We start from the raw sequence: 24,472 nt of genomic DNA, 5'->3' as shown, positions 1-24,472 counted from the left end.
CCTGTGTGTGTATGCTGGTAAAGTGCAGTCTGAAGCCTGAGGGAGGACTGGACTGGCTTGCCTCACTAGAACAGTGTAAAGGGAACCCAGGTTGGTGGGACAGGCGGGCTCAGTGGTACCCCAGTTCCAAGTGGCACCCTGGGGGGAAGCCGTCACAGGCAATTTATTCCATAATTGTCCAAGCATACGGTAGTGGCTACCATCTGGGACAGGAGGTTGGACTAGAAGGACAACTGGTCTGGTCTGTGGTAGCAAGTCTTAAATTCCTATGCGAGCATGCACGTGTAATTGTGCATATGTACTCTGGGGAGGGTACATGACAGCACACGTGTTTGTGTGTGCGTGTATTCATGGATCGTGCATTGCAGAGGCCGTGCGCGCATCCAAGAGGCACTGGATGCGTATGCGTGGCTGCAGGCATGCATGTTTATTCAGGAGGGACTGTGTGTCAGTGAATGGCTGTGTGCGCTCTTGCCTGAGATAGAGAGAGGGATGGGGAATGCACGACACGAGACCCCGTGAGATGAGAACTCACTCCTTTGTTAACAATGGGAGCTACAGGAAAATAAATGAACTATGAGTCTGCACAGCACCACCCCAGCCCAAAGCCCCACTCGGCTTAGAAAGAACCTAACCTGCAGCAAGTGGCTCGCCTGGGGAGACAGGGATGTGTGGCACAGCCCCCTCCCTGCCACCGTCAATCAGCATCACTTCTGATGGGGGGGTGACATCCCTCACCATTCCCAGTTCGGCGGCAGAGGTACCCTACACCAAGGCAGCACGGAGACACGCAGGGCGCAGACACGTGGCTGATCCCAGAGCTCATCCTGCAGGAGCAAGAGAGAAAAGGGACAGCATATTCCCCTTCCATCCTACCTCCCCGCATCACTGAGATCTTCAAACGCTCGGGGTACGTGCATGAGCGGAGCGCACGGCCCCCCAGGAGCTGGGATCTGTGTGCCACTCAGGAGGACGTCTCCCAGTGAGCGAGGAGTGAAGACAACAGGCTGGAAAGGAACTCCTGGGCGGTGGCCTGACCACAGGCCCTCAGAGGAGCACCGTGAAGTAGTCCCTCCACGCTGGTGCCCCTTGCAGCACCATTTAAAATGAATGGGAGGTCTCTACTCAGAGTCCAACACTGGAATAGTAGGGAATGCTGCAGGTCAGGGCTGAAACCTGGGCAGAGCTGTGAGAGAGCCCGGGATAGCCATAGCTCTGGGCTGAGGTGCACTCCTAAAAGCTGCACACTGCCACGTAGCCCAAGGAGGCACAGATTCTGCAGCAGCACAGCAGCAAGCTACCAGCCACCAGAGAATGGAGATATATCGGGGATAATATAAGCAGTAAATGCACATAACCCTACTTGCCTGCCCTTATGCCCTCCTGGGCAGAGAACCAGAGACACTTGCTTCTGCAATTCCCCAGCAATAAAACCCTGCTGCTGACTGGCTTGCTCACACTCTGCAGTTACATGGCCAGGGCAAAGGGAAGCTGCACTATGCAACTGGGGGGAGGGATAGCTCAGTGGTTTGCGCATTGGCCTGCTAAACCCAGGGTTGTGAGTTCAATCCTTAGGGGGCCACTTAGGGATCTAGGGCAAAATCAGTACTTGGTCCTGCTAGTGAAGGGAGGGGGCTGGACTTGATGACCTTTCAGGGTCCCTTCCAGTTCTATGAGAGAGGTATATCTCCATATATGAAATATGACTCTTCCAGCCACACCTGGCCCTGGGGCTGCTGGGCCAGAGCCAGCAATAGAAATCCCTCCATTTCACAGGCACTACATTCACTCCTTTACCAAAAAAGCTGTAAAGGAAGCCACTGACATACCTAAGGGCTCCACCACAGAACAAGCATCCTTCTGCCCACCAGGAAAGAAAAATAACAAGACTACAGCCGCCACCACCACCTAGGGCCTCTCATCCAGCAATCGCCAGCTCTCACAGGAACGATCTGGCAGCCAGCAATTTCTGGCTTTGGAGTATTTTCCAATTGCACTTTATCAGTACATTTGAGGCCATATTCTGCTCCTTCGCTGCAGGAGGGGAAGGCTGTGCTTGCTGTTACAGCACAAGATTGATGTTTAGGGGAACTGGGCTCAAGTCCTGGCTTTGCTTCTCAGGCCAGTTACAACCTCCAGTTTTCCCTAAGCTCAGTTTCTGGGTGTCCAACTTGAGATGCCTTAAGAGAGGCTGATTTTCAGAAAGTGCTGAGCACCTGTAATCTGGAAATCAGGTCCCTTTAGGATCTCTCGCCCTGGGACAACCAAAATCAAAAGGCCCTTCTGAAAATCTTAGCCTGTGTGTCTCCATTGCCCATCTGTAAAGGAGGGGCAATAGCCCTTCCTATGTCTGGTTTAACTTACTATAAGCGCTTTGGGGCAGGGACTGCCTCTCATTCTGCGTGCGTGTACAGCACCAAACACAATGGGGCCCTTGGCGAGGGGCTCTACGTGCTACTGTAATAGAAACAGCGAAGAAGAATTGCATTGTTAGAGCCTACGGTAGTTCAACTGACCCCGTGTAGCTTGTAATCCCTCATTCTTAATGTAAACGTTGAATGCTGCTACTCTGAATTGACACCACCCTAGCGAGGAGCAGGGTTTGGGCCACATGCTAGCAGCACTGAGAACACATTCAAAGGGGTCTTTCACTCGAGAACTTTCAAAGGGGCGGTCTCCTGGGCAGATGTTAAAGTTCCCAGAAGAGTAGGAAGTTGCATTGGGGTTAACAATGGGTCCTAGACGTAAATTCCTAGTGCAGACAAGACCTTAAGCAGCAGCTTCCTCTGACAAGGTCATCCAAAGGGATCCAAACTGTATCTCCATGTATATGTGCGTGCGTAATGTGTGTGGATTTATTTTCCTGCCCGCTGTCACTTCGACGGATGATCCGGGGCCAGGTTAATCTGCCCTGTCACCTTCCTGCACTGACACTGTGGATCTGCAGACAGCCTCTGTTGTCTCTGTCAGCTGCGCTCAGCTCAGCGTTGTGCTGCCAGCAGGGCTTCACCACCCCATGGTGCCGGGTTCAAAGGGGCCAGGCCCCCAGGTGGAGCACGCAGGCTTGGAGACACAGCTAACGAGGAAGCCCAGTTCGTTAGGGCAGTCAGTCAAAGTCGGGGATAATTAAAATCAGGGGTTAGTGGCACCTAAATGCACAGAGGAGCCGAGAGTCGAGCTGCTGCTAAAGCATTTCCCACCGCGAGGCAAAACGAGACAAGGTTGTTGTCATTAACTTAGGCTGGCGCAGTCCCTTTCCGAGCTGGCTCTGGTGAGTGGTTCAAACCCCCGGGCAAGGATCAGACACTCTGGTTTCCTACCACTGTTTGCCATGCTGGACTCCAAATCTGGGTTTATGGGAAACAGCTTATTGTCACTTCAATTACTTCATTCCATACAGGCTAAAACCCTGCCGTTGTGCTATGCCCACAAGTGGGCAGAAGGCAGCGATACACACGGTCACGCCTCCCAATGCCCCCCTCCGGCAGCATCCCCATAGGCATTCTCTACCCTGCCCCTCGGCACAGCTCTTGAGTGGTGTTAATGCTTATCACCTCCAGAGCGCACTGGTCGGAATCAAGAGGCAAGTGCCCAATGGAGCACACAGCTGTCATCCGGTCTCACAATCTCCGTTAGTTTTACTGACCACAGTGCATTGGAGGGGGAGGGCAGTGCGTGGCAGGAAGTGCCACCTCCGAGTGCACAGCTCCAAGGTTCTTGAGGCAGCCTTGCTGGTCTGCATGACCCACCGATGAGAAGGTTAGTGCCTGCAACTTCCCAGTCCATCATTAAGCTGATTATCTTAACAGAGTGTTAAAGTCAAAGCCCAGGAGTGACAACTACAATACTAACTCTTTCAGTGACATTCCGAGGGACAGCTGGGGCGGGACTGGAGTCTGAAGACCCCGAGAACCAGCACACATACTGAAGTTCAGCCATCGCCAGCAAAAAAAACACCCCGAACTATTCATACGCATGAGTCTTCAAATCTGCCAACCTTCCAACCTTTCCCACCGGAATACGAACAAAATCACTCTACAAACACTGACTGAATTCAGCCTCTCAGTGACCTGGTGGAGCAGGGAAGGAGAATGCCCATTTTACAGACAGGGAGCTGAAGCACTGAAGATTAAGGGACTTGCTGAAGGCCACAAAGGAAGTCAGCTGCAAAGCTGAGAACAGCCCAAGCATCCTGTCCGCCACTCCTCTACACTTACCACGACAGCACTAAACCGAGTGTAACACCTGCCTCCAAAGGGCAGAAAGCAGGCTGAAGACGTGAGGTGTTCAGATCCAGTGGCCAGGTGTATGATGCTTTACTCCTACGTCTGAGAAATCCTCACTATCACCCTCCCAGCCATATGCAATACAGGGTATTTGGAGCTAAGGATGCTGCCAGGAGATGGGCCTAAACCAAAACCCCGGACCCAAACACACTTGAACTTTGGAAAAGTTCCACAGCTGGCATAAACTGGCACCAGTCCATTAATGTCAAAAGAAACTCTGCCAGTTTACATCAGCGAAGGACCTGGGTCCCAAGGCCACTCAGAGGTGACCAGTGATTTGGAGGGGGAGCATCTTAATTTCTGGTTGCCCAACTTGAGACAGCTTAGATGGGCCTGGTTTCCAGGAAGCGATAAGCATCCCTGCTCTGAAAATTAGGTCTAATTTCTGCAGGTGTGTCAGCTGGCGGCTGTCAGCTGACTTGGGCTCGGGCTGCGGGGCTGTAAAAGTGTGGTATAGACGTTTGGGCTCAGGCTGGAGCCCAGGCTCTGGGATCCCAAGAGGGGGGAGGGTGCCAGAAGTCGGGCTCCAGCCTGAGTAAAACGGCTACACTGTAATTTGACAGCCCAAGCCCTGCAAGCCCGAGTCAGCAGACACAGGCCAGCCACGGGTGTTTAATTGCAGTGTAGACTCCTAGTCCCTTGGCTTAAATGTACAGCCAAACTGAATAGCGATGGGGCCTGAGCTAATCACAATAAAACGCATCAGGTTGCAATGGAGAGGGTTGAAGTACTAGTACGCGGGAAGTAGCACAACCAACCTTCACTAAAGCCAACCACGCCCGTAGGCCGCTGAATTATTTAAAGGGATTTAAGATAGCAGGCTCCTGTCTGCCCCTGCAGAGGAGGGATGGTGTCTGCTGCCAGGGAACGAGGAGGGGTAATAAATAAGTCAGGGTAAACTCCAGAAATGCCAGACTGGTTCTCCCAAAAAGCCTAATACTGCAACTGCCTTGGTTAGAAATGAAACCGGGCAAGAAGGCAACCAGACGCCAGGGAAGACATTACAGGGATTAATAATGGAGAAGTTTAAATGGGTGGAAGACTAGATTCCCTCAGCAATTTCATGCAAAATTAATTTAATTACAGGGCCCAAGATCCTGAAACGGACTCTGTTGTAGTCATATTGGGGCGGGGGCTGGGAGGGAAGGCAGAGATGGCTACCTTCTCTCTCCTCTCCCAGCCCGCCGATGGGGCTAAGCACACGGGAAGCCGGTGGTCTCCAGCCAGTCACTGACTAGCAAGGTTAGATGCTATCAAAGGTTCCTGAACTCACTGACCGAGACGCAGAAGTTGTTTATCTCCTCTCCACACTCCACCCTCCCCCGGCCAGCCCTGGGCGATTTCCCATCCCCACTGCTCCTCCTTCTCCCACTCTGCCCAATCTCCCTACTGCTACCCCCTACCAGCTGGTGCCCCCGTTAGCCTCCTTTCCACCTTCTCCACATAACAGCTCCTTCCCATCCCCAAACCACTGCTGCCCTCTCCTACCGCAGCCCCCGCTGCCCCTCCCACCTCCACTCCCAACCCCTTCCCCCGCTGCCACCCCTACCCTCTACTCCCAACCCCTTCCCCTCACATTCCCCACAGGCACCACCACTCCCAACCCCCTCCCCGCCACACCCTTCATACCAGCGCTTCCCCCATTTCAGCCACAGCCCTCAGCTCCCATTCTGGCCCCCTCCACCCCCAGCAGGAGGAGCACCCCACCCCAGCCACCGACTGGTGGCCAGAATGCACGGCTGCTCCATCTCACCCCTGAGTGCTGCGCTTCGTTTTTGCATAGAGGGCAGAGCACCTCACACTGCCATTATTAATAGTGATTTACTAAGCTCCATCCATGTGCTCGGGGCCTGCACAGCCTCTGAGAAGGGCACAGACACGGCCCTAAGAGCTTCCAGTCTAAATGCACATACTGTCTTAGGAGACTGGCATGCGTGTCCTTGGCAGAGTGCGCTCAGAAAGCAGGGGCATTCCAGCGAGGGCAAATGGAGGTCTCCAAACAGCCCAGCTCAGAATGGTTATGAGATGGGCCCAAATCCTGCATCCAGGCACAGAGAGTTCAGATCCCCTAACTCTTTAACGGGATGAGCCGAACCCCCAGATCCAAAACATCCCCGCACTTTGAAGGAGTCCGGATCCAAATCTGCAGGCAGAGGCTGTTCCACACACGTCGCAGCCCTAGGCCGCTTTCCCCGACAGCACACAAAGCGGGAAATAAACAATTCCAACCCCACTGATCATCAAATGAGCAAGAGCACCCCCAATGCCTCTGCTGTGTTCTTCCATCTAAAGGAGCTTCCAATGGGGTCTCGTCAACTTGCTTTAGACAACTGGGACTGTGCCCAGGCGCTCACAAACACAGAGAGCTGTAACCATGGAGACGCTGGAAATGCAGCTGACGCTGGAGAGCCACGGAAATGACCACATAGGAAAATGACACTGACACTGGCTGGGAAGCTCCTTCAGTCATTAAGCTTTCTGGCGAGGCCAGCTGGGAATTCAGCTCCATAAATACTTCCTCTCCCACACCAACAAACAGCCTTTACTGCCCCCTTTATTCCCATGCCTGGATTCCAGTTTCCCGGTGCAATATGGGGTGCCTCACTTCCTACAGGATGCCTAACCCGATGGAGTCTCAACCAAGACTGGGATCTCCAGCTGCTGCTGCATTGCAAAGGCAAGGCCTGGATGGGTTGGTGACAGTGGGCATTGAACCGGCAACCTCCTGATCTTAAAGGACAAGCTTCCGCTACCTGAGGCAAAAGAGCCAACTCTGTTGGCCAAAGCTGTGGCAGGCTCATCAATCTCTACCTGTGGTCCAGCCACCCCTGAGGGGGACAGAGCACCACGCCCACTAGACCAGGTTATACAAATAATATATTGCTATGATGAGGTGTGTATTACAATAGCATTTCCATTCACTAGACAAGATCACGGCCCCATTGTGCTGTACATACTGTGATAGACCCAGGCCAGTTGGATACAGCAGAATGGCAGAAGGCAGATATACTGGCCACTGGATTAACAGTTTTCTGTTCCCTGACTGACCAGAGCAGGGGCTGCTCCAGGCAAATGAGAACACCTGACTCCAATTAACCTGCAAAGAGTCAGGTGAGGCCATTAAGCTAATGTGACCACCTGACTCTAATTAAGGCCCCGCTGATACTATAAAAAGGGCTCACTCCAGTCAGGCAGAGGAGAGCCAGGGGAGAGGAAGTGTGGCTGAAGGACTGGTTAATGAAGACACCCTCAAGTTATTGATAAGGGAGCCTTAAGGTAAGGGAGAAGCAGGAGAGCTGTGGGGAAGTGGCCCAGGGAAATGTAGCAACTTTGGCAGTGAAAGGTTGGCTGCCAACAGCTGCTACCATTAGGGTCCCTGGGCCGGAACCCAGAGTAGAGGACGGGCCCGGGTTCCCCCCAACCCACCACTACAGGAACACCTCCTGGGAGGGGACGTCAGGCCCCTGTCAGGACAGGAGGCTAAACTGTTCTAAAACAAGCCCTAGGGACAACAGAGACTGTGGGAATTCTCTCACCAACCTCCTTGCTGGCTTATGATGAAAAGGGCTCAGTAGACTGTAACCCTGGCCCTAGAGAGAGAGGGTCACAGAGAGCCACTGAGGCTAGCATATACCGCCTAGAAGCGCAGGATCCACAGGGACAAGGTCAGAGCTCTGCCACAATACACAGTACGAGACTCCCTGTGAGTTCCTCACGGCAGGGGTTATGTCTGCACCAGAGCTGGACGTGTCATTTCCACCTCAAGGAGACATACCTGCGCTACCTCGGATCGAGCTAGCGAGCAAAACCAGCCGCGTAGCTGCAGCGCAAACAGCAGGAGGAGCTGGCCACTGGAGTACATACCTAGGAGCTCAGACAGGCTCATTCCCAGCACGGCCAGCCCCTCCCGCTGGTCATGCTGCCGCAGCTACACTGCACACTAGCTCAATCGGAGCTAGAGCTGGTGTGTGTGTCGATGTACACACAGTCTAAACAGATAAGCCAGACAAAAGTTAGGAAATAAAAAGAACTGTCCCCATTTATTGATGGAAAACTGAGGCACAAACAATTCGCTCACGTTGACAGAAGAAATGTGTGGCACAGCCAGGAATTGAACACAGGACCCCTCAATCCCAGCCCCCAACACTCCTTCAAAACAGTTTTCAAAGGGTGCCTAAAACATTTGTATTATAGTTTGAAACTCTCACCAAGACTGTGGGTGCCCAGAGCTGGCCCCTGTAACAGCTCATAATAGCCCAGCTGAGCAGCCTTGCACACCTAGGCTACATGGTCATCTTCCTGTGATGTACGCTTCTAAATGCATCTTTTATTGCACAGACAGCTAGAGGGTAGTGACGGCGCGCAGAATAAATTGGGGAAAGAAACAGCTGTCAACAAGACTGAGTGACAATTTCCCATGCTCTGGCTGCAGAATGGATTTTGATTGAACTGTAGCACACGCCCAACCATCCACTCGCCACTATTATTATTACTTCTATTACAGTAGCTCTGAGGCCCTAACAGAGCTCAGACTCCTGCCGAGCTGGGTGCATACAGTAAGAGAGTGCCTGCCCCCAAAAGCTTCCCACCTACATAGAGAAGAGTGAAAAGAGGGGGCGAAAGGAAATATCGTCACCCCCATTTTACAGTAGGCAATCCAAGGCACAGAGACTGAGTGCTTGCCCAAGTCAAACAGGGAGTCTGGGGCATAGCTGGGAAATGAACTCAGAGCTCCCGAATCCTAGTCTAATGCAGTAACCACACAGCTATCCTCTTCCTGCAGGGTCTACATCATCCAGGGATGAACAGAACAAGAGGGTGGAGCAGTGTCACACGTGTTAGTTAAGTGACCTTCAAAGTTCTGCAGGACATAGCAGGCCACGCAGCTCACTCGGTTCTGCAGACTGGCCTGGTGTGGTGCACCGAACGCAGGCTAGGAGTCCAGGAGGCTGTTCAGGCGTCGCTTTATGGTCTGCACCTCTAACATCATTCATCAACTCACACGGATAAGCAGTGAGCGGGGTTCTAAATGTCCCTGGTGTCACTGTCAGAGCTGCAATGACTACTCCCTCCACTCACCGTATTTATTTATAAGCCTGGATGGGTAGGACCCTCTCACCACACAGCTGAGCACGCACAATTTCTGACTCTTCTCCGGAATGCTGTGGCCGCCCTCCCAGTTCTTTCCCGCATAAAGGCCTCTCTCCTTTCTCTTCCTAGCCCCTCTCTCCTCTGTTAAATACCCAAGACTTTTCCATTCTTTTGTTGCAAACTCATCAGTTTCAAAGGCAGTTGGCTTTCAAGTTCTTGGGCTTGTTTGAACCTGAAGCTCAAAGCTAACCTCAAGGGCTGCGAATCCAGGCAGATGAGAATCACACACACACACGCCACCAGCTGTCACCTGAACCCCAGCAAATCAACTCTGAAAAATTTCACACACACATCAACTCAGGACAGCCTTCATCTGACAAACCACAGGCTTTTCCCCAAGATCAAGTTAGTAAACAGAATTATTCTACAAGAACAAATTTATGTTCCAGTAAAATACAGTACAGCGCATACATGTGTATATATATAAATATATGTACACACATATGCCCTCTCTGTGCTGGTTCATAATGAGGCTACACAAAATTCAGTTTTTTAATAATTTTGATGGATAATATCAGTTTATTTTAAGCCTTTTTTTTAAGATTTACTCAAGATTTATCTAGTTTATTTTCCCAGTTGCACAAAATTATGGGGGAGCCAGTCAATTATTTAATGAGAGTAGATGCTGAGCTTCAAAAAGTTAAAGCTTTATAAACCCTTTAAACACAAATTGTCAAAATATACAAAGTAAATATCCTGAAATCAACAAATCCTACCTGGTTGTACTACTCATTTGCTAGTCCATTTGTAACAAGCCTAACTCAAAAGTCTAAATCACTGGATTCTGACTCTGAATTCTCAAGCAGCATTTTTCCTACTTTGCCTATCTGTAAATTTTGGTTATTATTGATGAAAATATTTTCCATCAGTTTGTGTGTCTAGGATGAAATCAACGTTTACCAACATGCACCATAAAAATCAAATCCTTCCAAGTCTCTTCACAACATACATCCCTCTGGTTTCAATCTGCCAATTTTCTCCAACATTAAATTTTCTAAAACAAACCATAACCCTCCAGATACACCAAAGCTCATTGTTAAGTATAAAGCAGAATACATGGGATCACAAATATTCAAGTCAATGGTGTTACTCTATGATCACTGCCCAAATAGACTTTAAGACCAGAAGGGGCCATCGTGATCATTTAATCTGACCTCCTGCACATCACAGGCCACAGAACCCCACCCACCCACTCCTATAATAGACCCCTAACCTCTGGCTGAGTTACTGAACTCCTCAAACCATGGTTTAAAGACTTCAAGTTACTGAGAATCCACCATTTACTTTAGTTCAAACCAGCAAGTGACTCGTGCTCCATGCTGCAGGGGAAGGTGAAAACCTCTCAGGGTCTCTGCCAGTCTGACACAGGGAGGGTGGGGGAGAGAAACTCCTTCCAACTCCAAATATGGCAATCAGTTAGACTGGGGTGGCCAACCTGAGCCTGAGAAGGAGCCAGAATTTACCAATGTGCACTGCCAAAGAGCCACAGTAATACGTCAGCAGCCCCCCCCATAAGCTCCCCGCCGCCCCCAGTGTCTCCCACCCACCAGCAGCACCACCAATCAGCACCTAACCCTCCATCCCTGCGCCTCCTGCCCGCTGCAATCAGCTGTTTTGTGGTGTGCAGGAGGCTGGGGGGGGGGTGGGGGCGGATGAGGAGGAAAAAGGGCACGGCAGACTCAGGGGAAGGGGCTTTGGGGGAAGGAGTGGAGTGGGGCCGGGGCCTGGGGCAGAGCCATAGGTTGGCCACCCTTGAGTTAGACCCTGAACATGTGGGGAAGACCCACCAGCCAGACACCTGGGAAAGAATTCACTGTAGTAACTCAGCGCCCTCCCCATCTAGTGCCCCATCTCCAGCTGTTAGAGATATTTGCTACTAGCAATTACAGATGGGCCATGCCATTGTAGGCAGTCTCATCATACCATACCCTCCATAAACTTATCAAGCTCAGTCTTGAAGCCAGGTAGGTTGTTTGCCCCACTGCTCCCCTTGGAAGGTTGTTCCAGAACTTCACTCCTCTGATGGTTAGAAACCATCTAATTTCAAGCCTAAACTTGTTGATGGCCAGTTTATGTCCATTTGTTCTTGTGCCAACATAGGCCCTTAACTTAAATAACTCCTCTCACTCCTAATGTTTATCCCTCTGATGTATTTATAGAGAGCAATCATATCTCCCCTCAGCCTTCGTTTGGTTAGGCTAAACAAGCCACGCTCTTTGAGTCTCCTTTCATAAGTAGGTTTTCCATTCCTCGGATCATCCTACTAGCCCTTCTCTACACCTGTCCCAGTTTGAATTCATCTTTCTTAAACGAGGGGGACTAGAATTGTACACAGTACTCCAGATGAGGTCTCACCCGTACCTTGTATAATGGCAATAACACTTCCCTGTCTCTACTGGAAATACCTCGCCTGATGCATCCTAGGATTGAATTAACCTTTTTCATGGCCACACCACGCTGGCAGCTCATAGTCATCCTGTGATCAACCAATACACCCAGGTCTTTCTTCTCCTCTGTCACTTCCAACTGATACATCCCCCAGCTTATAGCAGACATTGTTGTTAGTTCCAGTGATAAATGAAGGGGGAGGGGGTAGCTCCCTTTTATGGATACCCAGCCAGCCAGTTAGCTATGAAGTCCCTCTTGGTGGTTGCTTGCTTTACCTGTAAAGGGTTAAAAAGTCCCCCAGGTAAAGAAAAGGGAGTGGGCACCTGCCTAAAAGAGCCAATGGGAAGGCTAAACCTTTTTAAATTTGGGGAAAAAGCTTTCCCTTTGGGTTCTGTGTTGTTCTCCAGAGAGAGGGGAACAGAGCAAAGTCAGGGCTATGCTGTAAAAAGCTTTTTGCCAAGTATGGAAATCATCAGATTATACCTAGAACGACCCAAATATGTAAGCAGATTAGGAAATGTCTAGAAAGACGCGATTAGGTTTATTTCTTTTATTTTCTGTAAGGCTTGGGGACTCCTCTGTGCTAACCCCAGATGCTTTTGTTTGCTTGTAATCTTTAAGCTGAACCCCCAAGAATGCTTAATTTTTGGAATTGCTCGTTTAAAATCTAGCAAAAGCCTAAATTCCAAATGTATTTTCTTTCTTTTTTGTTTTTAATAAAATTTACCTTTTTTAAGAACAGGATTGGATTTTTGGTGTCCTGAGAGGTTTGTGCATACATTGTTAAATTAGCTGGTGGCAACAGCTAATTTCCTTTGTTTTCTTTCTCAGCTCTTCCCTGGAGGGGGTGTGTGAAAGGACTTGAGGGTACCCCACAGGAAGGAATTCCCAAGTGTGCCTTCCTGGGATCCGAAAAAGGGGTTTGCATTTGGGTGGTGGCAGCGTTTACCAAGCCAAGGTCAGAGAAAAGCTGTAACCTAGGGAGTTTAATACAAGCCTGCAGTGGCCAGTAATAATTTTTAAAATCCTTGCGGGCCACCACCTTCTGCACTCGAAGTGCCAGAGTGGGGAATCAGCCTTGACAGTTCCTAAGTACATGGCCTTGCATTTTTAAATTTCATGCCATTTCTATTACTCCACTTTTCAAGGTTGTCCAGATCTTCTTGTATGATATTCCAGTCCTCCTCAATATTGGCAATCCCTCCCAAATTTGTGTCATCTGCAAATTTTATTAGCACACTCCCATTTTTTGTGTCAAGGTCCTGAATGAAAATGTTAAATAAGATTGGTCCCCAGACCAATCCCTGAGGAACTCCACTAGTAACCTCCCTCCAGCCTCACAGTTCATCCTTCAATATGACCCATTATGACTCCAATCTAAAGCATGGGATAACAGATTACACATACAGTGTCCCCTGAAGGTCACCAAACCTAGATGGGCAGTGAGTTAACACCAAAAGAGCCCTCAGCAAGAATGCTGCCCTTGCCCTCCCAAGAGAGAACTGTTAATATCAGTGCCTTGGATGATCGTAACAGCACAGTACAGCAAGAGAGAGGCCATCTGTGAAATACCCATGACCTAAGCCCCTGAAGGCTGTATGGGTCAGAACCAACACCCAGCGCAGAGCACAGGAGTAATGTGTTCTCTGCACCAAGCCTAGCTTAACAAACAGGCCAGCTCGGTCTGCACTAGCCTCAAAGCCCAGATGGTTTTGAGGGGGATCCCTGTGTTAAGCATCCGAAGAAGTGGGTTGTAGCCCACGAAAGCTTATGCTCTAATAAATTTGTTAGTCTCTAAGGTGCCACAAGTACTCCTGTTATTTTTGTGTTAAGCATGTTGCAGTGACCCCACCTCAAGGTGACACAGGCGTCGCTTACTGCCCTGATGGTCAAACAAGGATGCAACATCCTTGCCAAGCACAGCTAGTATAAAGCACTCCAGGCAACTGCTATCCCCTGGGAATCCAGTAACAGCCAGGGAGCCAGCAAGACCCTGGGATTGTGTAGCTTATAGGTATAGGTATTTGCTAGGTGAGGCACAGGTAGAAGGCCTCAAGGCCTGTAAGACAACAGCTTAGCCAAACTAATTAAGGTATAAGGCCCCAAAAGCCTTAGCATAAGTAGTTAACCAAGAGTTGCCCTACAGGGGTTCTCAACTTGTGAGTCAGGACCCAAAACTGGGTTGCCAGCATGTTTCAAAGGATTGCATACCAGCTCCTATCCCACAGGGCTGGCTGGGCTCGCCTCCCTGTTCCAGGCACTGAAACCTCTGGGGTCCCAGCATCACTCAGGTTTGGCCCAGCTGCCATGACGACGGGAGTCCAGGTAGACCGGATTTCAGTGAGTAGAACTGCAACCCCATGAGCCAGGTCACAACTCCACTCACACACATTTGGTCCAGTCATGGGGACAGGGCCTAACCTGAGTGACACTGCAACCCTGGAGGTTGTAACGCCCAGAGCGGAGAGCCAAGCCCAGCCAGCCCCACAGCAGAGGAGCTGCAGGAGCCGCCTCTGTGGGGTGAGTGCCGGGCAGGACCCAATCTGGACCCAAGCCACCCCAGGGCCTCCACCCCCAGACTATTTACTGGGTCGTGACAGGCCATAAACATTTACAAATGGGTCCTGAGCCAAAAAAGGTTGAGAACCACTGCCCTAGAGCATAAGATATCAAAAGACAGATGCTGTAACGACTAAACTGCTGGTAGGTAATCACAAGATGCTAGTTTATAGCAGCTGACTGACCACAAGAATGCCATGGTAACTAACTGACATATATACCAATAAGCTTGAGGCAAAAGGATTAATAACCTATGGGAGAAGGCACCCCAACATTAGTAGGGCAAGGACATACAAATAAGGAAAGGGACTGAAACCCCAACTGAATATCGTTAGACATAGTAGCATCAGCGTAACATATTATAAAAGTTACATCCCAGCCTGTGTGCTTAGAGAGAAAGAGATGTAGCTCTTGGGAGATGCCAGGATGACGACCACTGGTGATGGTGATGTTGGCAAGGCAGAAGATAACTAACTCATCAGGTTGTTTTGCAAGGGATGGTGTAAGTATATGGATGCTCAGCTCATTCTGTATCATCTCTACCTGCCTTATTGGGGTGGAGTGTTTGTGAATTTGCTAACTTTATTAATAAAATTATTATAAATATATTGAGAGTCTTGCAACTGTGCGCATCGGGGCTCCCAACTAAATAGTAATTCTGATAATACTGGGCCTGAATTCTGTGGGGGACATGAATTCTACGTGCAGATTTCTTTGCTTCCCAACAGAAAAATTACTTTCTAACAGGGAAGCAAAGGGAAGCTGCAAGAGCAGTCACGCACCTCTCCCCAGCAGTGCAAGCGCATTGTTTTGGGCACCTGGAGCAGCTGGCGGAGAGGTAAATCACTGGTTCTTAGCACAGTGCCCTATCTACTGGGCCATACTGCCTCTAATACTGCCTCTCACTCTGCTTCTTCCCAGCAATCTTCCACCCACTCACAAGGGAGATTCAAAAGAGTGATAACTGTACGTAGACAGGGTCAGTGTCAAGAGATGGTTTTCTTCTTGAGCAAGTACCAGCCAATCCCTCCTCTGGGAGAAGCTGGCATCATTCGGGCATTGACAATCCACTCCAACTGCCGCCCCAACATCTATCTCCCTGTTGACTTTGGTCACCAGACAAGCAAGACGTGGATAAAATCACGTGTTGTAACATACAGAGTGTCCAGCACACCAATGAGCACCAGCAACTGACACTCAAGCAGAGATTTGGGGCCTGATCCTCAGTTGGTGCAAGTCAGCATACTGACTTCAAAGGACCAACAGCAACTTATGCCAGCTGAGATTCTGTCCCTCTGTATCTGTCCCCTCAAGAAACAACTTCACTGCATCTGGGGCAGCCAGCTCTGTCTGGATTGAAGTGATCTCACCAGCAAACAATGCCTCACAGCAAGAAACACTTGACTGTCGTTGGCTTCATCCAAGCCCCATTCACCATATTATTCCCCACCCAGAACAGTTCCAATGACAGGGATTTCATGATGATTGTGGCAAAAGCCCCCAGCCTCCATATGTCATATGTTGCAGTCATCCCAGTTTTGAATATGAACCCAGCCACCAATGATGCAGCCAACTCCCGCCCTGCTTCACTGCTCACAAGATTATCTTCACACTATTGTGCATGTGGTACCAAAGGTTAATATTTTTTCCCCTTCTGATTACTGGTGCAAGACCAGGGCTTGGAGAAGTCCATGGCTCCTAAAGTCCTTCTGTCCTCCGAAGTGTTCCTAACCCTAGAGCCCATGACATACTTGACCTTAAAATCACATCAATCTGATTACCATCTTCCTTCCCACCCCACTTCAACATGATCTTAGCAGCCAGCCTCTAAGAGTTCAGCATATTTGAAAGCTTGGATGGGGTCAACCACCCCTTGGTCTAGAAGTGCATTTTTGGCACTTGGCAGAAGATAGAATAAGGCAAGTAGCAAAGCTCAGGCTAGTGTCATGTTCAATCCTGGTACATTATAAGAAGAGCTGTCAACATTCCAGTAGGAAAGAGTGAAAGCTCATGTAAACACAACCCAATAAGTCACATTACCAGAGAGGTACCACTCTTCCTACATCACACTCACGACCCCGAATAGGTATGTTTCAGGCCAAGAATGGTGCCATTGCCATTTAGCTGCCCAGTCTACTCAACCAAGGTGAGATTTACTAATCCTATCCCATGATTCAGAAAGGCCTCAATTTTAAGGCCTGAAGACATCACTGTGATCATCCAGCGGAACCTCATGCATACACAGGCCATTGAGTTTCACCCAGTTCTTGCTGTTAACTCCTGAGCACAAATCTACAGTAGACAGACCCTTGCAAACACTATCTTCTCAGGCCCTTTTCTGCCACTTACTGATACCCCAGAAGGGAACTGGTGGAATGGGGGGTAGCCTACCCCCAAGAAACTTAGGCCAGAATGTTCAAAAGTAGGCCTTGATTTTGAGGGACACCATTTTGGGGTAATCAATTTGAAACAGCTGAAAGGAGGCTGATTTTCCAAGGGGCCGAGCCTTGACTCACCCCTATGAAGCCACCAGGAGGCAACATTGCCATTACTCTGCAGACACAATAATGGGGGTGGTGGTGATTTATTGAGCACTGCTAACGTGCTCAGCACTGTACAGACACAGCAGAAAACACAGAGCTTACTGTCTAAAACAAACACAGGGCAGCACAGAGCAGTGTCTACGAAGCAACCCATGCCTGGATGGGTCAAACTGCCGGAGGGGCCGGAGTTACATCGGGATGATCTCCTCCTTCTAGCCAAGAGGCATTGCAGCATGGAAGAGGAAACCACATGAAGAAAAAGCTCCTTCTGGCCTCTGCCTTCAAGGCCCTCCACCATTGAGCCCCACCCTAACTTTCAAATCTAGGGCCAGCACCTCACCATGTCGCGCCATTGCCTTCTAACCCAACGCTCACCATCTGGGGATCTGATTTCTTAGGGCAACGCTGACCCCTCCCTCCCCAATCACTCTGCCAACGCCAGCCTCGACTGCCCACTCGCTTGATTTCCTCACAGACGCCCCCACGCTTTCTCTCATGCCTCCCTCCACACATGGGAACGAACGCCCTGCAGGCCACAATTCGCAAAGCCTCCCCCTTACTCTCTCTTCAATCCCTCTTTAAAACCTACCTCTGCTTGGATGCCTTGGCAAGGCCAGTGACTACGTGTGGCTACTGAGACCCCTGGGAGTCCTGTCATAGGCAGATGCACCTCTCTCTTCTGTTACTTTGCTCTCCCAGCCCTGTTCATTCATCTGCCATCTATTGTCAGAATTGGAGTCTGCAAGTTCTCTGGGGCAGTGACTGCATATCCCGTGCCTTGCTCAGAAGGGCCCTGATCCCTGACGGGAGTCCTTCAGGCCTACAGTAAACAAACACCAAGGCACAATGGCTACACATCAACCTGTTCGTGTGGCTCCCGATTTCACAAAGGCTCCTAGGTGCTGGAACTGAAGTGGTTTCCATCACATACAGGGTTTACAGTTTGGTTCAGTGGCTCTCAGCACCCACACTACATAAATTGTTCCAGAGCCCCTGCAGAGGTTTGGCATATGCACTAAACACCCTGCAGGACTACGGTCGATTTCAAGATTCCGCGGGACACACACACACCCCCTCCCAGGATAGAGAATGGCAGATCCCGATGAACCTGCGTGTCAGTATGTGCGAACGGGAGGCCGGAGGAGAAGCCATAAGGTGCTGACAACAACTGCCCATAGCAGTTTCCCCTGGTGTAACCTCACTGAGTTACACCAAGGGTGGACTTGGCCCCATGTGATTGCTTGCCCAGCTAGCACAGGCGGTGGCTGCTGCTGCAAGTTGCCATGGCAACCCCATTAGGTCTTTCTGCAGCCGGCAGCAGCATTGCACGGAGGTGCCCAGTGCACAGCTGCTGGTTTCTGTGCTTGGGCCGTGCACACAAGATCCTGCGTGGTAGATTCCAGCCTATAGGAAAGGCTTTTGGGTGTTGAAACGGGGGCGGGGTGGCCACATTGACATTTGACATCCCGCTCTCCCAGGCTTCCTGTGCATACAGCATTTCCAGCACAATGCACTGGGCATGCTCACCGTGTGCATGACACAGATCCAGCCTCCCCCAGCCCCTGGCACACACATTCCATAGCTCCAAATGCATCACCTGCATAGTAACACATCTTTACAAAGGCACCATTGAGCAACCTCAGCGGCCTAACGCTGTATTCAGAAACATTATACAAAACAGGAATTACCCCGGTGCTTCCATTTCAGCACCAGATGGGCCAGAACTCCACTAATGAGTGCTGTGGGGCTGCACTGTATCCCCACATAACAGGCATCTCCCCAGACCTCAAGGATTACGAATTGCCACTCACATTCATCCCATCTCCATCATCAAAGAACACTGCAACCAGTGTCAAATCTACAGGAGTGTATTCTTCTGCCCACCAACCCCTCCCACCCATTCTCTTCCCCCTACATGGCTTCAGCAGCTGGGCTGGATGGAGGAGTTCTGCATGCAAGAAATGGATCTCCTAGGTGTGGAGAGAAAGACTGTAATGAGAAGGACACAGCCAAGCTGGATCAATATACTAATCCTGCATGCAGCATGTGTGTGGCCATATTTTTTCTGGACTGGGGAAGGCTATTAAAGAGGATAGAGAACTCTGGAGTGGCAGACAAAACATATGCAAAAATGTACATCCATGCACCTCTGTTTTGGAAGGTGATAGATACATGGGGGAGGGGCGATACACACCATGCTGTAGCATCATTGGACATAAGGAAGGGGAGCTGTGGGTGGCTGCTTGGACGCAGGTGTCAGAAAGATGATGCCGCTGTTTTGCAGGCTGGGTGTATTTTGCATGCAGGAGGCAAGGTGCGAGTGGGAGCATGTGACAAAGCTGATACTGAAGTTTTGATGGATGGGTGAGTTTTGCAGGCAGGAGGCAAGGGACATGTAGATGTCTGGAATCTGATGCCTGTAATAAAGATGATACCATAGTTGTACTGGGTGGGTGAGTTTTACATGCAGGAGGTGATGGGATTGGGGCATTCTGGAGGGGTTTCATAAAGCGAATGAAACAGATTACATGGACAGGCAAATTCGGCCTGGCATGCAGGAAGTAAAGTGTAAGTGGTTGCATTAGCATGGCAGGAAGCACACATAGGATATTCAAAGCCAAGGCCTAAGTCATATCTCCCACCAGCATAAATCAGGAGTAAATCCATTGGAGTCAATGGAGATACAGGTTATACACCAGTGTATAAACAAGACCAGCATTAGGCCCCTGGAAATCAATAGATATTGACAGATGAATTCCGCTTGTAGTAGGTAAAGTGCATAGAACTCTTTGGCCAGAGCACGGATATGGAATAGAGAGCATGCAACCGTGTGGATGGATATGGGAGTCTTGCATGAGGGCTGCGCATGTGCATACACAGTATTTGGGTGCAAAGAGAACACAGAGACAAAAACCTTGATGGGAAATGAGGTGCCTGTGGATACTTTTCCACCATGTTACAAGAGGAATGAATCTGGTTAGTTGAATATATAATAGAAACCACTCTAACCTGAATGTAGCTACCTGGAGGAAGAGGAGTGTTATTCAGAGGGCACAATAGCCTGCATGGTACAATGTGGAGGAGTAGCAGTGTGGGTGAAGCTTTTGGCTGAATTAATATGAATGACACATGCAAGAGGTCACATGGATGTGGCCATTTGGGGGTGCAGGCTGGATGCATGGCTGCATGCCAGAAGGGATGTCCATGTGGGGCTGCAGGATGCATGGCTGCTGGATACAAGAGGATGTGCACGTGGCTGTGGGGGTGCAGCCTGCTGGCTAGGGGTGCATGACAGCTTTGTGCAGGAAAGGCCGTGCATGTGGCCCTCTGGAGGCACAGGATGCATGGGTGCTGCCCATGTGGCTATTTGGGGGTGCTGCCTGCTGTCCAGACCAGGTGCATGGCTGCTGCGTGCAGGAGGGGCTGTGCATGTGGCCATGTGGGGGTGCATGGCTGCTGCGTGCAGCAGGGGCCCTGCCTGTCACTATCTGGGGGTGCAGGGTGCGTGGCTGCTGCATGCAGGAGGGGCCCTGCCTGTCGCTATGGGGGGGGGGGGCCGCTGGCAGCCCCAGTACTCACCCAGCACAAAGTAGGGCAGCTCGGTGTTCTCCAAATCATCCACCACCACCATCTCCCCGGGGAAGTCGTTGCGCACCGAGAAGAGCAGCTTGGGCTCCGAGGCCGAGGGGCTGTGCATGATGCTCAGGTCGTTCTCCCGCAGGAAGGGCAGCGCCGACACCGTGATGCTCTTGAGCTTGCACTCCAGCTCCTTGGACGGGTCCCCGTCCGCCTCCGCGGCCCCGGCAGCGGCAGCCGGGAGCCAGCAGCAGCAGGCAAGCAGGGCGCAGAGCCGGGCTAAAGCCATCTTGAGCCCGATCCGCCTTCCCTTCCTTCCCAGCGCTGAGAGGGGGCGGGGGGAAGAGCCCTGCTCGGCGGGGCTGAGATGCAGCTTGCAGGGCAAGGCTCCGGCTCGGATGCACCCCCCGCCGCTGGGTTCCTTTGTTCGCAGGCTGCATGCACGGGGAGGAGTGCGGTGGATTTCACAGAAGCAGCTGTGCCTCCGAGCCGGCTGCCAGCGCTGCTGCCTTTCTCCTCCTGTGCATCCTCTCCCCAGCGCTCGCTCACGCGCTGCTATCCACCTGCTTTGCAATGTTGGCGGTTGCTTTCATTCCCCCCCCCCCCCCAATTACACTTTGCAAATGCAAAGATCTGACCCCCACCCCTGCACTCTCCAGAGGGGGCAACCGAGCAGTGCCTTAAAGCACAGCCTCAGAGCTGAGAGCAGAGGCTTTTAATTCTGGATTATGATATCCAGTGCAAAAATTTCCAGCGTCTCTGCTTTTCTCTCACCCTCTCCTAATTTGCTAGATCACCTGCACACACACCCAGTCACACACACCCAGAAGTGCAGCTCCAGGTTGGTTTCTGGTTGAGGGGTATAAAAATAATGTTTGCAACCATAACAACAAATGCGGTGGCAGTTTCACTGAAGCAGGGCAGGAGACTGGCAGAGTGCACGCCAAATGTGGGAAGTTTCTGCCCATCAGCCCATCTCCAGATCATTGCAGTTCACATCTCAAAAGGAATATTGCCAGCTGCCTTACACGCTTTGCAATCAGCAGAGTCGGGCAGGGCAATGCAGAGTTTGGCTCAACATGGTGTGAAAGAATCATATGGGTGAAATAAGTCAGCCCCAGCCACACCAAGGGTAGAATGCCATAATAAGCTGTTAACTAATCTTTACAAAAGCTCTGTAAAGCATTTCGGGGCTGATCCAACTCCCACTCAAATCAATGGACAGATTCCCATTCCCTTCAATGGAAACTGGAGCGGGCCCTTATTTCCTCTAGAGCTTGGGATGCTAACCCTATTTTAGCAATCAGCTGTTAAAAGAATACTCTTAAGCAAGGGATATTTTTGGTATGCAACTGTGTTTTGTAGTGCGTGTATTCAAACTGCAGGCATCCAGATAGATATTCCCTGATGCCTTAACTAAGCAGCATACCTCTCAAAGTCGACTGTCCCTCATTACATCCTTACCAGGGAGCTGTTCCTCATCTTAGAACCAGGGTAACATTTTCAAAAGCACCTCCATGACTAGGGAGCCTAAAACCCATTTTCAAAAGTGACTTATGCCCAGATCCTCAAAGGTATTTACGGCATCTAACTGCCATCAATTTCAAGAAGTGAGACATCTAAACACTTTTGAGGACCTGGGCCATTGGCTATTAGGGATAGATTTTTAAAAGTATGTAGGCACCTTAAAATAGGCACCTAGTGGGATTTTCAGAGACACCTAAGCCAGTTGGCACCTAATTATGCAGGAGGTCAGAGTAGATGATCACAGTGGTCCCTTCTGGCCTTGGAATCTATGGAAGTTAGGAGCCTAAATACCTCTGAGGACCTGAGCCTAAGTCACTTTTGAAAATGGGGCTTAGCTTCTAATGTCACTTAGGAGCATTTGAAACTGTTACCCCTAAACATTCCTCTGTTCCACACGGATCAGATCTGGTGGCCATTATCCTCTGCTTGCAAACGATTTACATCACAAACAAAGAATCACAAAAGGAAGTTACTAGCAATGCTATGTTTGAACATTTCTTTATATGGGCGGGGAGGAGGGGGGAGTGTAAAGGGATACTGCCACCTCAAAGTCCGATCAGTTTTTAAAAATGAGTTCACAGTAGTTTCAGAAGGTTCACCTGCTTCCAAGTCTCCAACATTGGTGGTTTAACAACCAGATGTTCTATTGTTAAGCGTTTGTTCTCTCCCTGGGGCTGTGTGGAAGACAGTAGGGAAATGAAAACTAACAATAGAGGGGGAATGGTGAAACTGACCATCAGATTTCCCACCATTGCTAAAACTGGCTAAGCAGTGCAATATACCCAGGCATGAAGCCTTCAGCACTTTGGAAACTCCAGATAGTACCAATCGCTGCCGCCCATCTCTTCAGCAGCACCGCCTATTGCAAGCACATCAGACCTGTCCTCTGCTCTCTACACTGGCTTCCCAGAGAAGAGTGAGTCAAGCTCAAGGTCTTAGTGATTAATTTTTGATTATGTGTATTACTGTAGGATGTCAGAGCCTCATGGCCCAGGACCTCGTTGTACTATGTGCTGTACAAACAGAACAAAAAGACAGTCCCCGCCTCCAAAGAACTCACAGTCTAGGTACTTTATCTTCCAGGTGCTCAGTGGCTTGGGCCCATCATATCTAAAAGAGCCTAAAGCTCCAGGATGAAGACAGCTCCACTCCTCTGACACCAGGGAACTCTCTACCACTAAGGTAAAGCTCAGCTGTGCAGGAGACAGATCTTTCTTGGGGGCTGGTCTGAGACCCTGGAAGGAATGCCCCCAGCAGTTACGGACCATCACAGACCTCCTCACCATCCGCTCCTAGTGCAAGTCTCACTTCTTCAACCTGCCTCCTCTGGTATGATCACAGAGCAGTCAGTGTACGCTTAAATAGAATGAACCACACATGACAGATGTTAGTCATGGCGCTTCACGCCCAGCTGGAAGGCACTCAGATACAATGGTGAGGAACAGAGCTTAATTTGCTATGAAAGAGGTGCTGGGGCTTAAGCAATTAAGTGCCGGGCTCAAGCACTTGTATTACACCTCTATCCCGATATAACGCTGTCCTCGGGAGCCAAAAAATCTTACCATGTTATAGGTGAAACCGCGTTATATTGAACTTGCTTTAATCCGCCGGAGCGTGCAGCCCCCCCCCCCCCCCGGAGCACTGCTTTACCGCGTTATAGCTGAATTCGTGTTATATCGGGTTGTGTTATATCGGGGTAGAGGTGTACTTTCATAACTGATGCAGCAAGCCCAGAGGTGCCAGGCTCAGTCCTGGCACAAATTAAGCACTAGTGGTGAGGGCGGTATGAGAAGAGAAGAGAAAGCACTGCCCTCGTGTAGATTGGGCTCCAAAAAGTTTGCTAATGTTTTAAAAACTTTGCCATCTAATCCTGCTCAGAGCAGATCTACCCAGTTTAAAACACTTGGAGCTGCCAATGCCTGCTCTTAACTAGTTTTCCCACAGCTGCTATCTACAGTGGAGCTAAACTTGCAGTAGCAAAGGTGGGTAACTTTAGGGAAAAGATAGCAGACAATGCCAAACTTCTGCCAAGCACACAAAGTGAACAACTGAATATAACATTCTTCTCTAATCTCTTTCATTATTTATAATAATCCTACCCATAACAATACAGCAGCGGGGAAAAGATTTCCAGAGAGAAATGTGATGTTAGGCACCATCAACCTAAAAAACCTGGGCTCAAAGGGAAAACTCACATTGCCTTCAATGGGACTAGCATTTCACCCCCACATCTCGGTCTGAAATTGATTGATATCAGAGCTAGTCACATGTTTTGGTTTTAATTTTGATGAAATTTCAAAATAATAAAAAAATAAACAGGGACATTGCTGATGAATTTTTTGCAACATTCCACCCACCCTTTGTTTTTCAACTGGCTATAAAGCTGGTCAATTATTTTTTTAATTGTTCAAAATTTTGAATTTAGAAAAAAGGAAACATTTT

The 24,472-nt window shown here is 49.9% G+C and overlaps 1 protein-coding gene across 1 annotated transcript in view; it reads right to left on the bottom strand.

The window, feature by feature from the left end:
* Window positions 1–20,792, bottom strand: part of ASTN1 (astrotactin 1) — a 209,462-nt gene extending 188,670 nt beyond the window's left edge. The window contains exon 1 of the mRNA XM_065409136.1: window positions 20,507–20,792. Coding sequence (XP_065265208.1) covers window positions 20,507–20,792 — 286 coding nt within the window. The remainder of the gene's footprint in view (window positions 1–20,506) is intronic.
* Between the last annotated feature and the right edge of the window lie 3,680 nt (window positions 20,793–24,472).

This window comes from Emys orbicularis, chromosome 8 (assembly GCF_028017835.1).
Source record: "Emys orbicularis isolate rEmyOrb1 chromosome 8, rEmyOrb1.hap1, whole genome shotgun sequence".
Classification (NCBI taxonomy): domain Eukaryota; kingdom Metazoa; phylum Chordata; order Testudines; family Emydidae; genus Emys; species Emys orbicularis.
Note: the sequence above shows the minus strand (reverse complement) of the source record. Positions and strands in the feature narration are given on the sequence as shown.